This window comes from Hemitrygon akajei, chromosome 10, assembly GCF_048418815.1.
Source record: "Hemitrygon akajei chromosome 10, sHemAka1.3, whole genome shotgun sequence".
Taxonomy (NCBI): Eukaryota; Metazoa; Chordata; class Chondrichthyes; order Myliobatiformes; family Dasyatidae; genus Hemitrygon; species Hemitrygon akajei.
Window position 1 is genome coordinate 37496065 of NC_133133.1, and position 18094 is coordinate 37514158.

Below are 18094 nucleotides of genomic sequence, written 5' to 3' on the forward strand. Positions count from 1 at the left end.
TTGTGTTTGCATGAAGCAGCAATGGAAAACAAGCTAGATAACAAACTATTTACATAATACAGTGCAATGAACAATAATATTTTTACCAAAAGTAAAAAGGGGATGGAGGAATGGGCAAATTTAAATAAGCAACTACATAGGAAAAAAAATACATCATAAGAAGGTGAAACTGGTTTAAAAGAACGAGAGGGAGCAGATTTCTTGACTGGGACAGGGAACAAAATCTCATTTTCAGGACATGACACTTTCCATCAACATCCATTCCTTAGGAGCACTTGTACATCATCAGGGAGGTGTGATTGGTCAATGTATTAATGTGTGCAGCCAGACAGTAGAGCTGGTAATTGATCCCAGGATTCTTCCCTCAGGGCAATAGTAAGCTTTAAAATGTCTGGCAATGTTGCATTTCTTGAGTGTTGAGGTTATGAAAATATGTCATTGAGTAATATGAAATTCATCTCATGATTGACATACAACTGTAAGTTGAAGAGTACGTATCATCTGTTAATTAAAAATTCTGGTTATTAAGAGAGACCATGAAAGGCACAGGAGTACACTCAATGCTGGCATATTATAATACCCAGAATGCCACTCCCACTTTACTGAAAACAAGATGAAATAATTCCTACACACGTACAGTGCCTCACAGGCAAGTAAAAGCCTTATATTTATCAAAGCAAGTTTATGTTACCATATGCTATCAAGAGATTCATTTTATGTAGGCATTTACAGGGAAATAAAGAAATACAAAACAACTTATGAAAAAGTATACATAAACAAAGTCTGAAAAACAATCAATGAGCAAAAGAGGACAAACTGCAAATAAAAAAATGAAAAAAAAAGCTGAGAACATGAGTTGCATGGTCCTTGAAAGTGGATGTGTAGATTTTGAAATCAGTTCAGAGTTATGCTGAGTGAAGTTATCCACGCTGGTTCAGAAGTCTGATGGTTGTAGGGTAATAACTGTTCTTGAACCTGGTGGTGTGGGACCCAACCTTCTGCCCAATGATAGTAGCGAGAAGAGAGCATAGCCTGGATGGTGGGGGTCTTTGATGAAGAATGCTGCTTTCTTGTGGCAGCGCACCATGTAAACGTACTCAAAGAAGCAGTAAATTTAGAAAAACAGCAGCAGTCACTTGGAATGATCCTGGAGGGAGGAAGGAAGATTGGCGTTGACATGACCAGCATTCATAGTTCAGTCCAGGCATGAGAGTAGAGCTGAAGGTTCTGCCACAAAATGCCGTATACCTCTCTGATGACAGCCTTGAAAACCTTAACCCTATCAATGTATTGCTCATGAGGCAAGTCCAAAAAGGAAGCAGCATCCCTGAAGACTCATTAGGACTAGGGTCCTTTAATCAGATAAGCATCTGACAATGAGGTCATACTTATGCCTCAAGTAATGGAATGTTGTCAGTGTGGCCATGGGGACATTGACTTGGCAGCAGGATATTGGAAAAAAAATCACTCCCTCTTAGTCTAAGAATACTATGGAAGAAAGTTGAGCAACTGGCAGTGAGCCTGAAATTGTCCCTGTGCTGTCTCTTTAAATATAATGAACACAAGAACCTGTTTCTAGTTTGAATGACACTTCTTTCCAATACACACTATGTGGAACTTTGACCTCTAATTTATGTCAATACAGGCAGAAATAGGCTCTATACGAATAACGACATTGCAAAGCACATGGGAAAACATCAGGTGTGCTAAAGTGAAGTGCCCGGTTCAATTTTGTGATTGGCATGACTTTACCTTGAAATAATTACTCATTTGATTTGCTCAACGTAAAATTGAACACGGACTATGTGGCATTAAAAAAAGTGCTATACAATACAGTTTATAGACCTACTGTATATGTGGCCCCAGGCATTAAGCCTACATTTAGGAATGATCAAAAAAAATATTGAAGAATAATTTAAACTTTATTGTGCAAAATAGTCAGTTTTGGATCAGTCACTTGTTACTGTAGCTAACACAACCAATTTGCTTTTCTAGCGCAATCAATGGGTACTTTAATTCAAGTAAAACTCCCAGCATTTCACAGCAGGAGTTGAGCAGAATACAGCTCTAAAATATCACTGAAGTAAAATTAAAAGGATATTATAGGACAACTATTTTATGAGATTCGGTAATATCAGGGATCAGGAAAACATAAGAAACAAAAAGACTAGAGAGCAGAATATAGGAATAAACACAATCATTAAACCAATAGTGCAGTCAAACCTAATAAAGCAAGGAAAGATTTGAAAGAAGCGAGGCATAGCATGTAAAGATTTTGATGAGTAATTCCAAAGAATAAGATTGTATTAACCGGATTGTTTTACTAATATTATTTTGCTCCAGTACCAGCCACAATCTATTTCAAAACAGCAAGAGCCGTATAATGTCAAAACATACCATATAGGTGTTGAACTCCATTTCCAAATAAAATGCTACTGATTTCAATGGAACTACATTTAGGAAACAGATGGGCATGTGAGCATACTTTGTTATGCCAAACAAAGGTAATTTGCACACATGACTGAGGTAAATTTCTTAGTTTATTTTTGTCTAAATTTCCAAGCCCTGTCTGGAAATACATCAGGATAAAATTTTTCTTCTCATGTGTCAAATATGCAACACACTTGACTTTCTGCATAATATCCACTTCCAAAATTCAGCTCCATTAAATAAATGGAAATTAATTTCAGTAGCAGGCATGAAAAGCATCAGCTTTAGTGTCCTGAGAAATATTTCAAACTGCCATCTAGTGACGCAAAGGAAGATAGTCCTTTGTGCTTCATCTAACAAAAGGACGAATATAGTTTTTATAAAAGAGGACAAGTTTTTTTTTAATAATGGTTGGAATGCAGATGGAAATACCGCTTATCATTGGAAATTTATGATAGATGAGTATTCTTCTTGGAAATGCAGGGGTCATAGAGATCCAGAGCTACATTATTACACTGCAAAACATTTTCTTTATTTATTTCACTTTTGGATTACTTTGTGATTTAAATTATTTCCCAAAATTTGCTCGGCTGAAGTAATTTTGAATTTTTAACTCCCTTAAACAAACCTTTGCAAACTCTGTTTTATATTCTGCTTTACCTTTGGGGCCCTCGGTTCACTGACACGTAAAGCCTCCCGGAAATATGCATCCACTGCATAATTGGCTTTTCGTTCTCGTTTGGGCGGTTCGATCCATTCTGTCAACCCAATCTGTTTATCACAAAAGTAAGCCTTCAGTCATGTTGTGCATTTAAAAGGAACACATAATCATCAAATCATATATGCTAGATAATGCATTTGCAAGGATAATATAACATTCCAATTTTCATTCCAATTGTATTGCTTGTTTGCCAGGTGCCCAACATGATGAGCAATTTTTAATTTCAGTTTAAACTGACCACTAAATCTGAGCAGTAGCAGAATACTTTAAATATTTCCAGATTCAGGCATTACTTGAATTTAATTGACACCAATTAGTGGTAAAATCTAACAATGCTGGAGACACTCAGCATGAGACACTCAGCAAGTAGCATCTGTGGAGAGAGAAACAAAATTAATATTTCAGGGTAGAAATACAGTTCCACTAGCAATTCAGTTTGGGTGGAACTGCTGAACCTACTTTCCTTCCTTAAAATCAGAACTGTGGATGTTTACTGGTGATAGCACAATGCTCAATTTCATTTGTAAGTCCTTAGAAAATAAGTAGGCCATACTTGCATGCAGCAAGACCTACACATCATTCAGTAAAAGGCTGATACACAAGTCAGGTAATGAACATCTCTCATAAGAGATTGGATAACCAGCTACAACTGATATTCAATAGCATTATTATTAATAAATTCCCCAATATGAGGAGACATTGAACAGAAACTCATCATACACACTGTGGTTGAACCAGCAGATCATATTTTTTTTCTGCAGTGAATAATTCTCCTGTCACTCAAAGCCATATCCAAAAGTAAATATTCAGGTGTGAATTCTGCATATTCTGCACCAGTCTGTTTTAGTGCACTCAGATAACACGCAACAATACAGTCTAAGGAAGGAATAAGCTATTTGATTGGTACTCAACCCCTTCTCCATTTGGCAGACCTAGTCTTCACCCTCAACAACTTCTCCTTCAGCTCCTCGACTTTCTCCAAACTCAAGGGGTAGCCATGGGCACCCACATGGGCTCAGCTATGCCTGCCTTTTCGTTGACTACGTGGAACCGTCCATGTTCCAAGATTTCTGGTAATGCTCCCCAGCTCTTTCTGCGCTACATTGTTGTCTGCATTGGTGCTACTTCATGCCCCCATGCTTAGCTCATTAATTTTATTAACTTTGCTCTCCAACTTCCACCCTTCTTTTAAATTCACTTGGTCCATTTTTGACACACCTGTCCCTTTTCTTGATCTCTCTGTCTATATCTCTGGAGACAAACTACCTATGGGCACGATTTATAAACATACCAATTCCCATGACAATCTTGACTATACCTGTTCCTACCCTGTCTCCTGCAAAAATGCTATTCCCTTTTCTCAGTTCTTTTGTTTCCACTGCATCTGTTCCCAGGATGAAGTTTCCTTTCCAGGACTTCAACGACGTCCTCCTCCTTTAGTGTACATGGTTTCCCTTCCTCCACCATTGATGCTACCCCCACCCGCATCTCTACCATTTCCCAAACATCCATGCTCACCCCATCTTCCCGCTGCCTTAACAGGGATAGAGTTCCTCTTGTCCTCACCTACCACCCCATGAGTCTCCACATCCAACATATGATTCTCAACACCAGGCTTCACTTATCACCATTTAGCTTGTTCTCCTCCCTTCCACCACCTTTTTATTCTGGCATCTTCCTCTTTCCTTTCCAGTCTTGAAGAAGGTTCCTGGCTTGAAATGCCAGCTCTTCAATCACTTCCATAGATGCTGCCTGACCTGCTGAGTTCCCGCAGCATTTTGTTTGTGTTGCTCTGGATTTGCAACATCTGCATTATCTCTTGTGTTTCGCATAAACATTCATCCACTCAACAAGAAATACAGGGCTCATTCTGTACCCGTTACCAGCCTTGGCTATTCTGACAGCATATCCCAAAACTGTCACCTCTGCCACTTAAAGGAAGGAAAGTGTATTATATTCATCATCTACAGGTTTCCCACCAAGTCACAAAAATTCTTGACTAGGAAATAAATCTCTATTCTATATTTGGCATTCAGAGTACATCTTTAAACACTTTACCTAACAAAATTTCAATGACAGGAAAACGTCAATGGGCCCAGAATGTGATTTCTTATCAGATTCTTAAGAGAAATTGAAGATGGACCATTACTGGCTGATAAATCACTAACCACATTGGTTTTTCTTCTGGGCAGATTTTACATCAAAAGAGAAGAATAAGCAATAATCAAACTGAAGTGCCAATCTAAAGGCTGCTCTCAACTCAACTCTCGACTTCGAGAAGGTTGCAGCCACTCAACCATGGCAGTCATTAAAAACCATGAAATACTAAACAAAGATTCAACTCGAGGCAATGTACTAAAGTAAGCAGAGAAAAAGCACTTAAAATACTATTAAAGCATATGCCAAGTAAAGTTCCCCATAATCTAAAAAGTTCAATGGAAATAATGAATGCTATGTTTAAAACCTATGCCATTAGCTAAAATTTTCATATTTCTTCCAATCCAAGTAAATTATGTAAAGATGAGTCAATAATGCTGTGGATTTTATAATTCCTCGTTTTCTAACTAAAGAGCTACACTGTGAGAATGCACAGCTGCCAACTGGCACATGACATTTTAAAATCCCTTTACTTAACATCATAAGAGTCATTATCCTGTCTATTAAATATTAATTCTTCCACTAAAACTAAAGGGAAACATTGAGTATCTAAATATTTACACAAGTATCCATCCCACAATAGCAGTTTAAGACTATGAGTAAGAGTCCCAGTCTTGAAGTTGAGTTTGCATCACTTGGGGTTGGGAGCCAAATGGAAGCTATGAAGCAGGGGGACTGTGTTCAGACCCTTCATGGATGGAGTCCTTAATATACAACAGCACTGGGGAATGAGATGTGGTACCAGAGAAAGGGACCGTCCAAGTGGGAGTGGGAAAACAATCTAGTGGTAATAAGAGTAAGAATGGGATTAAGTACTGAAACAGCACCAAGCATGAGAAACAACAGCCAAACAACAACAGAACATCAAAGTGGGAGGCAGCAAAAGGCACAATGTGAACGGGAAAACAAACAAGTGTGGGAATAAGAGCAAAGTAAGGCCAGGATTTATGAAAACTGAGGGAATTCCCAAAAATTGTGGCGCAAATTTCAAATGCTAATTAGTAAGGTTGACACAAATTAATTGGGCAGAAATAGAAGACAATTATAAATGGGATTCAGAATGCTGAGGGGCTTGATAAAATGCATCATGGTGTTGAGTGGGAAAACTGAAATTTCCGGAGCCCGCTTTAGAGTCAAGTTTGTTGATGCTCTTATTCAATTTTTAATGAGTGTAATAACTTCGAGTGACAATCTTTTGGCATTGACCAAAAAGATTGAGCAACATGGTTTTGTACAGTTTACCAGATAAGAAGTGATATGTTTGAAAAATAATATTGAGGAATTGATCTTGGTCATTAACATCTGCTACAAATAAAAGCAAATAAAGTATTACAGGATTAATTGAACTTTAGACTACTTAATTTTGGCAACTGACACATAGACCTGAGTCGATAGAAAAACTCAGTGGAAGAAGTGCCAGCAAAATGCCACTTCACCTGGAAAACTTTGGGTCACGGGTTGATGGAATAAGGCAGACATTGCATCTTCCATGGTTGCTTAGGAAAATACATTGAGAAGGGGAGTGATGGGTGAAGATGAAAAAGCAAACCAGTCACCAAAGAAATGGTCCCTTTGAGATGCTGAGAAGGGGCAGGAGGAGAAGATGTATGTGGGACCATCCCACTAAAGACAACAGAAATTATAGAGTTCAATCCAAGGATTGTGAATGCCAAAGGGGTAAAAAGTGAGTCAGTGGAATTCCACACCTCCAATTGAGTAAACTGTATTTAGTGCTCATAATACTGTTTACTCAAAATGTGGAGAAGTCTGATATAGAGTGGGTGAGCACCTTGCTGAAAAACTTAATTTTTACCGCAAGGACAATGGTGAGGTTCCAGTTGCCTGCCACTTTAATTCTCCATCCTAGTCTGACCTCTCTGTCATTTGCTGCCTACGCTGTTGGATGATCCCCAACACAAATTTGAGGAACAATACCTCATTGCCTGAGTTGGTCATTTTGCAGCTTTTTGACCACTAACCTGAAGTTAACAATTTCAGGTAATAACACTTTCTTTACACTACAGATGAGGCTATACTTTTCTGTGTCAATTTATTTTTGTCTTCAACGGCATGTTTTCAAAATAATTGTCAAGTTGATAACTTTGTCTACTACAAAATCAGTATACTACCCTTCTTTTCTTCACTGCAACCTAAATATGTTTTCTCATTTTTCAGAAGAGACTTTGATCTGAAATGTTGACTCTTATCTCTTGCCAGGTTACTGGTTGACATGCTGAGTGTTTCCAGCATCTTCTGTGTTTGTTTCAGGAATTCCAGCATTTTGTAGTTTCTTGTTCCTCTTGAAATAACTGGCAGCACCTTACTTTGTAGCCCATTAATGAAATGGGCATCCACAAATGTGACAAATTAGAACAGGTCAGGTTTCTGAGAATGTTCATGGTAAATGCAGATAAAACGCTCCTGTTTGAATACTACATCATTAATTTTCCAGATACCACTCTTGTGTTGCCTTTATGGCATTTGTTTAATTTATAATATTTTCGCTTTAGTAATTCGTTTGTTAGCATTTTTTAGTTAAAGTTAGGATTGTTTGAAGTAAATTTGTTGTCTGTGATATATCGCGGCATGCGATGACGTCACACCCGGTTTCGCCGCGTCTTATGGGAAAATACCGGTTTGGAGAAACGGGAAGGAGGGGGCTCACATGTGCAGGATCAGCGCAAGAAAAGTTCTCTTTCTAGGCACTAGAAACATCAGTGAAGCAACGCCGTAAGTTCATGAGATAATCGATGTGTTGAATTAAAAATGTTAACGCTGATTCTGTTAAAAGTAATGACGGTTGATAAGGTTTATGTTTTTGTTAGTTAAAGAGTTGCGGATAGTTTGTGTTGAAGTGTATTTAAAGCAGTCAATGGTGTAGGTAGATTCTGACTGTATGTTGCACTTTAATGTAATGTAGTTGTTGTAGCTTTACTTTTGCAAGTATTTATGATGTAAATGTGATATCAAGAAGGAAACAAATACTGTACACATTTTGTATTGTTTTATCAACAGTTTTCACCATATGTTAATGTGGAAGAGTGAACAGTAAACGGTTAATCTTACTGCGATCCTGTCTTCATTGACTATGATTTAACTCGGTGTTTAGTTCAGAGTTCTCTTACACCTGAGCGAGAACACTACAACGCTGTATGGGACTCTCACAACTATTAATTTATCTCTGCCATAACTAAAGGCAAAAATAATGTTGTCTGTTGGATTTTGTGTCCAGAAGAGAATAAATTTTAACTATCTTAGGATGGCAGAACAAGCTATGGAAGCAACACCATGGGCAAAATGTGTTCTGGTAGAGCAAAAACAGGATTGCTCAGTTAAGAGGATATTCTTCACAATCTTTTTGGGTAATGGGTGATTAAAAATCTAAGTTCTTTCCTCAGTAAGATTCCAGCTACACATCCCTGCTGTACATCAGAAACCCAAAGGTGCTAGACACTTCTGTAGGGAATCCAGTGTACAGTGAAGTAGGGCAGGAGCAAGGTTTAAATTTTAAAATGGGACCCAAAATCCAGATTAGAGACCGATCCATTTGATAGCTACGAGAGGCTGATGAATAAAGAGTACAGGCAGGGAGAAAAAGCAGGGAAGTGTGACTAATTAATTAACTCTACAAGAAAGAAGCACATTGAAAATGCTTAATAACTCCTTTTTATGTGAATTATATTAAAAGATACACAAAAATAGCTCAACTGGTCTCAGTGCAGTCACTAACTGGTTTGAGGCCAAAGCACAAACTTCTTATTGCTTAATGTTGTGTGATTAATTTGGTTCCTGACGGAAACAAGTTGCATTTGCTGGTATATAAAGTAAAAACCAGGCAACCTTTTGGAACACGTCTCCACATATTGTGCTGTTAGAGAACCGAGTCTTTTCTGAGAGTTCCAATGTCCCACCTCTTTCCTTTAAAGGGCACCTTTGTATAAGACAAACAGTAGAATTGCCCACATCTTGGTCAAAATGTATCCTTCTACCAATACCACCAAAATAGATTGGTCTTTGTCACAAAGCTGTTTGTGAAAATTTGTGGCTGCTTCATTCCCACGTTACATTAACCACATTTCAAAGATCCTTTATTGACTAGGAAAGGTTATACATAATTCAATTTCTTCTTTGTATTTTAATCTATAAACTGTCACTTCATGTATATGCAGTCACTTTGGAATAATGTACGAATGACAATACAACTGTTTCCTTAGAGAGGTTGTAGACTATCCACTGCAGAAAGTGGTTTTGGATTGGTGCTCATGGGAGAAGTTTTATACCACTTTTAGCAATGCTCTAATGGAGTCTTAAATTGAACCCAATTAAAATGTTTTATTCTGCAGAATTGATACCAAGGAAATAAAACTTACAAATTCAACACATTGTCAAATGGAATAAAATTGCAAATCCACTGACAACTAAATTCAAAACGAATAAAACACAGCCTTACCTTCTGTTTTCCTCTATAATCTTCTCCTTCAAAACTATACAAACTTTCTGTTTCCATTGTAAATGATCGAAGAGAACTCTCACCAAGATTTTGCAAACGTTCTTTCAGTTCAGCAGTCTACAACAACAAAAAATTCACTTAACAAAATAGTTCAATGGTATAAAAGGATGGATTCAGAGAAAAGATAACGACCACAAAAAGGATAAGGAACAATGGAAATATGTAATGCCAAAACTAAACTATCTTTCCCTTGATAGCCCCGTTAATTAGATCAACTCTGCCATTAGTGAAGAAGGCCTCAAAATTTGATTCCTGACTTATGTTAGTTGGGATGTCAGTAGGGCTCAACTATTAACTTCAGTACTCTTGCATTAGAAAATGGGAAAAGACTAGTCAGGGTTTCTGAATATTTATCATCCAACCAATAATATACATAGACGATGTCAAAATCAAGCTAGGAAATGGCATTGTCTATCTCTAGTCAGGAAACATGCCCAAGTTATCTATGTGTCATTTCTCAGCAGCTTTGTGAGGGAAAAATCTCAATTTCCAACCATTAATATCCCTTTACATTATGACGACATTCATCCAGTCAAAAAAAATGTAACTCTCATTTGAGTCGTATAGCACAGAAATAGGCACTTCAGTCACCACACCTATGGTGGCATCAGATACCTATCCTGGTCCAGATCAAGCACTCTGCCATAGTCTTTAAAGCTATGGTATTTCAAGACCTTCACCATCCCCCTCAGGCAGTTAAGGTTCAGGTTTTAAGAACCACGTGTGTAGGAAAGGCCTTCCTTGAATCATTTCAAAATCCCTTACTCTTTATCTTAAAGCTTTGGTCCCTGAATTACTAACTGGTCATACATAAAAGAGCAGAAACACAAACTCATGAAATGAACAGGTTATTCGTACCTTCTTTTCTCCTCTCTCTAGTATAGTGTCGATGTCCTCATCAGTTAACTCGCTGTCTTTGGTGGCAAACACATGGGTCGCACCGTGACGAATCATCTGCAACATTTCATCCTTGCCGAGTTTGTTTGTCTGTTGGTCAATAAGTCTCCCTAATAAAGCAACGCAGTGCCAAAAGCTGAAAATGATACGTAGAAACAGACAATGCCTTCTCTACAAAATCAGTTCTTGTGCCTATTTGATATTAATTAAATAATAATCAGCTGAAATAAATAAATAAAAGCTGAATAAAAAACAGTCAACTACTGATGCCCTCTGCATGCTGCCATTAACTAATCTGAATGTAACAGAATGTGGATAACTTTCTGAACTCAATTGTCACCAATTAGCACTTAGCATGTCTATTTTATTCTCCCTTCTTCCTGCCAGTGCTGTGTTTATTTTCCCTGATTGTACAGGTATTGATTAGGATCTGGTTTCATGGGCAGAAATACCCCTAAGCAATGACAGCCCAAACAGCCATACTGTATTAGCATTAACATTGAATGCTGATCCAGCTCTCATAGTATGGAGCAACACATCATTCCGGATTCTCACCGGATAGCAATTGGCAGGAATATTCTGATTTTCATGCTCTGCTTTACCTTAGCTTAAGGCTGGAAGTAATGAGGAGTGGAATAGAGAAATACCATCACTGACTATCAGGACTGAGAATAACTCATTTAGTACAGGCTAGCTACAGCAGATTTCGAAAATCTCCATCAAATCCCCCAAAGTGCAGGTTCTCTTTTCTATCCAGGTACCAGTGATGTCTCAATCCTGCAATCTGTTTCCATGTGTACTGGCTATTAATATTTATCAGTTGTTCTGATACTCAACCTGGGAGAACACAATGATATACTTTTCTTCAATTCAAAGATCAAGCATACACCATGTCTATTTTCTAACTACCAGTCAAATCTTGTTTCTGTGCCGTCAAAATTATATTCAATTATGCCAACCAGCTTGCTAACATAACTATTATCCAATAAGTTTTAAGAATCACTGTGACTATTAAATGCAAGATCATCCAACCTTTATGACATCATCAAATTAGTCAAGCATGGCTATATATAAAAAAAGAGTATAATACTGTCAGAACTCAGTGGGTTAAACAGCAACAGAATCTGTGGTCCAATTTTTCCACTGTGTGTGACTTTATTTTACTCTACATTCCAGCATCTACAGTCTCTTTTGTCCTGGCCATGTTTAGTATTAACTTCATTAGTTCCCCATAAAAAAATGGCAACGGTTGTCAAAAGGACATCTGAATGGTCATTTAATATGAGAAATCAACAAAAGTGAAACTTGGGTTTAAATCTGTTGTTCTGTGGATGACTATTCAAAATGTTTTTTAGGAGACCCATCTCTCTGCATTCCCTGATAGTCCATGCTCCAAATGCCTCCCTCCTTTGTTCAACTCACTGGCAAAAAGAACTTTCTGAATTATATGTTAACATTTTTGAATTGCTTCCACTTTAATGTTTTAAATTATTTATGTGTTTTGAGGGGATGTTACTATTGTTAAATTTTTAATGATTTAAACATTTAAAATCGATGACCTTTTATTAAAAAAAAAACAGCTAAGCTTGCTCCAGTTTGGGCAGCTATCAAAGTCTGCATCAGGGTTGTTTCAGGGATGGGGTCTAGTCGCAACTCCAGATGAGGCTACTATGTATCAGAACAGAAGTCCAGCAAGACTGGTCCAAGCAAAGGGACCTGACCAGCAAGATCTCACCCTTTCTTTCTAAGCAGCTCCTGATGCCTAGACCCTATTGCAATGGATAGTTCTTCATGGAAACTGACAGTCATCATTAATTCAAGAAATTTCATGGATGTTCAAAGGAATTTTGAATGAGTATTAGCACCATACAGAGTGCATGTCTGACTCATCATAAGAGGGCAAAAGCATACTTCTCGGCATATGCTTTTTGATCGCAGAATAATGGGGATCTAATATTTTGATGTTGGTGGGTCTAATGAAATTTTTCCAAAGCAAGTTGAAATATGTGTATTCTGGTCACCACATTATAGGAAAAATGTGGAGATTGAAGAAGGTACTGAAGTAGTTCACTGGTACGGTACTGGATTAGAGGATTTAAGCTTTATAAAGGAAGGCTGGACAAACCTGGGTTGTTCTCCCTAGAGCATCAAAGGTTGAGGGGAGACCTGATAGAGGTTTTTTAAATTATGAGAGGATTAGATATGCTAGACAATCAGAATCTTTTCTTCAGAGTAGAAATGTCAAACATCACATCAATGTTTTTAAGTTTAGAGCAGATAAGTTTAAAGATGGCATGAGGGGCAGGATTTTTTTTTTAAAAAAGAGAAGTGCTGGGTCCCTAGAATAGGTAAAAGGGATAATTGTGGTAGCAGGCTGTTGATAGAGTTTAAGAAGCTTTTAGATTGACCTATGATTATGAAGGCAATGGATGAAATATGGATTATATAAAGAAATAATTCACTTAGTATAAATTATTATCAAGAGCTACATATCATCATGGGCAGGTGTATTGTTCTATGTTCTACATATGATATGCATTCATACCTTGCTGTATAACAATAGAATCAAGTCGCAGCTTCATCTCAGCCCTTTCCACAATCCGTTCCTCTACTGTGTTATCAGTGATAAGCCGAAATACCCGAACTGTCTTTTTCTGGCCAATACGATGAGCACGATCCTTTTAAAACAGAATTGTTATTTTTTTTAATCCTCTGGATATAGATTAAATATATTAAAAAATCTTTGATCAATCTCTGAAATTGGTATGCTTTACAAAAATAAACATAAAGGTCATATAAAATCATCCTAAAACTAACTTCTTAATAACACAGACAAGCACATTTCAAATTGTCCACGTGGGTTAAAGCAAAATGATTTGTAGCTAGGTATGTCAGATGGTTCCAAATTCAAATTGTAATCAAAACCATTGGCTAGAACAACATTGAGGATACCACAAACAGCTTGTGCCCTTTCAAACAATGGCAAATTTTTCCTAGGAGATATCTATTTATTGCAGTGCAGCAATTCTCTATCAGATTCGGTGCATATTGATTAGATCAGGACCTGGAAGGTTGGGTACTCTCTGTTGACTATAAAGACTTTAACATACAGAGATCTTCTGGAAATGAATAATATTCAAGGCTTAATATGTCAAAAAAAGACAATGTTTTAGGCCAAGAAGTAAATAAAGGAGGAAGGAAACACCCTTAAACAATAACAGTTAATGTAATTTTGGTTTCATTTTCAAAGTTCAACGTAAATTTATTATCAAAGTATTTATGTACAACCCTAAGATTCATTTTCTTGCAAGCATACACAGTACATCCAAGAACCACAATAAAATCAATAAAAGATCTCACCCAACAGGATGGACAAACTACCACTGCACAAAAGACAACAAACTACAAATATCAAGAACATGAGATGAAGAGTCCTTGAGAGCGAGTTCATAGGTTGTGGGAACAGTTCAATGATGGGGCAAATAAAGTTAAATGAGGTTATCCCCTTATTCAAGAACCTGATGGTTGAAGGGTAATAACTGTTTCTAAACCTGGTGGTATGGGTCTTGAGGCTCCTGTACCTTCTTCCTAATAATAGCAATAGAAAGAGAGTATGACCTGGATGGTAGGGGTCGTTGACGATGAATGCTGCTTTCCTGTGACAGCACTCCGTAGATGTGTGCTCAATAGTGGGAAGGCCCTTACCCATGATGAACTGGGCCAAAATCAGGATTTTTTGTTCAAGGGGATTGGTGTTTCCATACCAAATCATGATGTGACCAAGTAAATATACACTCCACCACACATCTATAGACGTTGGTCAATGTTTTAGATGTCATTCCAAATCTTCACAAACTTCTAAGTAGAGGTGCTGCCATACTTTCTTCATAATGGCATTTACGTGCTGAACCCAGGACGGATCCTCTGAAGTAATAACATCGAGAAATTTGAAGTTGTTGATCCTCTCTACCTCTGATCCCCCGATGACGACTGGCTCATGGACCTCTGGTTTCCACCTCCTGAAATCAATAACCAGCTCATTGGTCGTGCTGACAATGAGTGAGAGGTTGTTGTGGCAACACTCAGCCAAATTTTCAGATTCCCTCCCACATGCTGACTCGTCACCTCCTTTGATTCGGCCAACAACAGTGGTGTCATCAGCAAACTTAAATATGGCATTAGAACTATGCCTAGCCTTACATTCGTAAGTATAAAGTGAACAGAGCAAGGGGCTAACCACACAGCCTTGTGGTCCACCTGTGCTGATAAAGATAGTGGAGGAAACGTTGCTGCAAATCTGAACTGACTGGGGTCTGCAAGTGAGGAAATCGAGTATCCAATTACACTAAGGAGATATTGAGTCCAAGTTCCTGAAACTTATGTTTTGAGGGGATTATAGTACTGACTGCCAAACAGCAGTCGATGAAGAACATTGTGATGTATGCAGCTTCACTATCCAGGTGATCAAGGGTTGAGTGAAGAGCCAGTGAGATGACATCTGGTGTGGGCCTGTTATGCCTGTAGGCAAATTGGAGTGAATCCAATTTGCTTCTTAGGCAGGAGTTGATATGTTTCATCACCAGCCTTTCAAAACACTTCATCACAGTGGATGTAAGTGCTATTGGATGATAGTCAGATTATCAAAAATTATTTCATTCATGAATCCAATTTTTTTGTGATTAACAGCATCGTTATGACAATATGACTATTAGTCCAACTTCATCATGTAGTGCTTTATATATACAAAAACAGCAGTCATTATGTGAGGAATTAATATTAACAGTCCAAAGTCCAGCAAATTTTTCAACACATTAATTAGACTGGAAATCTCTTTGGTAAAAAGCTAAATTCCTAATAAAATTTCTTACAACGGTTTCTCAGCAGAAATATGAACCCAACCTATCCCTTTCAATTGCTAGCAGTTTGCCATTTACAGTATGGTGTTTTAATCTCAGGTTTGCATTAATTGCCCCGAGTTTAATGAGGAGCTGTTTAAAGAACAAAAAGAAAAGCACAAAGAATGAAAAGAGGAAGAAAAAGAAAGCACAAGAAAAAGGAATTTATTATGATATTTCATTACATCTCTCAAACACTTGCTCTACACCAAGCAAACAATATCTTTAAAATGCAGTGGTTATATCAATACTTAACACTGTCACAAAAGGGCAAAGCTACTTTTATAATCACCCAATATTCATTGGCCCAGTAATGCATATTTATCCAGTCATTAAGTTTACTGCTGTATGTGACACCTTGCTAACTTTCACACATTGAGGTGCCACATACAGCAATAAGTTTAATGATGAGATAAATATGTAATAATACTGGTGCAATAAATATTGATGGGACACAGCAATTATCCAGCTAATCATGGAATACCCACCTAAGTATTCAGACCTTGCCTAAAAGACAGCTAGTCTACTACTATTGCACCCATTCACTAGCACACTGAAATGCCATGCTAGATTACATGACTAAGTTCTAACTTCAATTCGTATGCTCTGTTTCAAAGGTGAGAACGTTATCCAGTGAGCTCAAAGTAGTACAAATTCAACTTTTTAAAGTAAGATGACCCACTACCTACCATAGCTTGCAAGTCCACCTGTGGATTCCAATCCGAATCGTACAAAATAACGACATCTGCGGTTGCAAGGTTGATGCCCAGACCTCCAGCTCTAGTGCTCAGCATGAATATGAACTTCGTACTGTTGACAGCATTGAAAGAATCTATTGCTCGCTGTTTTAAATAAAGGCACAAAAGATAAAGTAGCTAGATTCATTCAGTTAAGTCTTTCCAAACAATGCAATATATCAATTGATTCTTAAAGCTTTTATTCTAACAGAGAAACTGCCAAAAATGTTGGCTTGGATATTCCTGAGATACGCCATTGTTTTTCTTCATTAGCTATCAAGAAGCTCAAGATTTGAGCAAAAGTGAGATCCAACTTCCTACATTCAATAAGACCACAAGATATAGGAGCAGAATTAGGCCATTCAGCCCATTGAGTCTGCTCCGCCATTCCATCATGGCTGATCCCGGATCCCACTGAACCGCATACACCTGCCTTCTTGCCATTTTCTTTGATGCCCTGACCGATCAGGAAATGATCAATTTCTGCCTTAAATATACCCATGGTCTCCCTCGTGGTTACATTGAGATATCTGCCCATTGAACTGTGCTAGGCTCAGTGACTCCAGTAGTTTTGAAGTGCAAGAACGGTACGGAAAGGACTGAATGAAATAGTAAAATTTTAAAAAGTACGCATGAACAGCAAGTTCAATGTAAATAAATTTCTGAAGGTGGACAAATGGTAAGCATTTCAATAAACTCCAGTTGCAGAAACATTTAAAACCTTACCTCAGGAAGTGAATAGAGGAGGGAAACACATTCTAAGGCAAGTTTCCTTAATGCCTTGTGGAATTCTCTTAAGTTGGGTTCCCACCCAACACAAACAAAAGCCTTCTGAGAGGAAGCCTGCTTCACTGAGCCTAAACCTATTCTCTAAATTGACGCCTGGGACAAGTGGACCATAGTTTGAATTAGACTGACTTATATTCACTAGAGTTTAGAAGAATGAGCACTGATCTCAGATCAAAGACCCAAAGGATTGAGAGAAAGTGACAGAACAGATGTAAAGAAGCTGTGCCCTCAAACTTGGATAATGTGGAACAAGGAGCCAGAGGGTAAGGGTGAAGTGTTGACCATTTAACGAATCGATAAAGAGATACCTTTTACCCCTCAGACAGATGTAAATCCATGAATACTCCACCACAAAGGTTCTACGGGTGTTCAGTCTTGAATCTATTCAAGTTGAAGTCAACCGATTTTTGCATTTTGAGATAAGAAATATGGGGATTGGAGAGGAAAGCAAATCTCAGTTCAGAGTCACCCATGAAACTGCTTCTATTTCTTATGTCCTTTTGTGAGCAGAGAAATGCATTAGGGATGAGAGTGAACTTTTAGGGTGTCTGATGGTGGCTGGGAGATCTGAAGGGCATCAGGGGAGCAGAATTATTGAAAGGGATGCTTTGGGAAGATTCCTGGTCATGGAAAAAGGCTCCTGCTCCTCCTGGCCCATACACAGTGTTGTAAAGACACTTACCTAAATGGCTTCAGCCCTTCTTGCTTGCTTTCAGCTGCCGAGTTTCCCAAGACCCGGGAAACCCAGCTGCCTGTGGTTGAAAATAGAAAATAAAATGACTGTTAAAGGCAGGATTTAATGACCAACCCACTTCCTGTGAGCAGATTGGTCACCCACTTTTCATCCTGCCGCTACAAAATCCGTACGTGGGTGATTTTTCTTTCCAATTTTAACCTCAGACCTTTCATTCCAAGACCACGACGAGCTGATTCATTCAGCCGCTGAGTTTACTGATTT

At 38.0% G+C, this 18094-nt stretch overlaps 1 protein-coding gene across 3 annotated transcripts in view; it reads right to left on the minus strand.

The window, feature by feature from the left end:
• smarca1 (SNF2 related chromatin remodeling ATPase 1) overlaps positions 1-18094 on the minus strand; it is a 107262-nt gene that overhangs the window by 27336 nt on the left and 61832 nt on the right. For all 3 annotated transcript variants that reach the window (XM_073058036.1, XM_073058038.1, XM_073058037.1), the window contains 5 exons: positions 16300-16452; positions 13261-13393; positions 10677-10825; positions 9759-9875; positions 3091-3201 (listed from right to left, as the gene is read on the minus strand). In XM_073058036.1, the coding sequence (XP_072914137.1) occupies positions 3091-3201; positions 9759-9875; positions 10677-10825; positions 13261-13393; positions 16300-16452 (663 nt within the window). The remainder of the gene's footprint in view (positions 1-3090; positions 3202-9758; positions 9876-10676; positions 10826-13260; positions 13394-16299; positions 16453-18094) is intronic.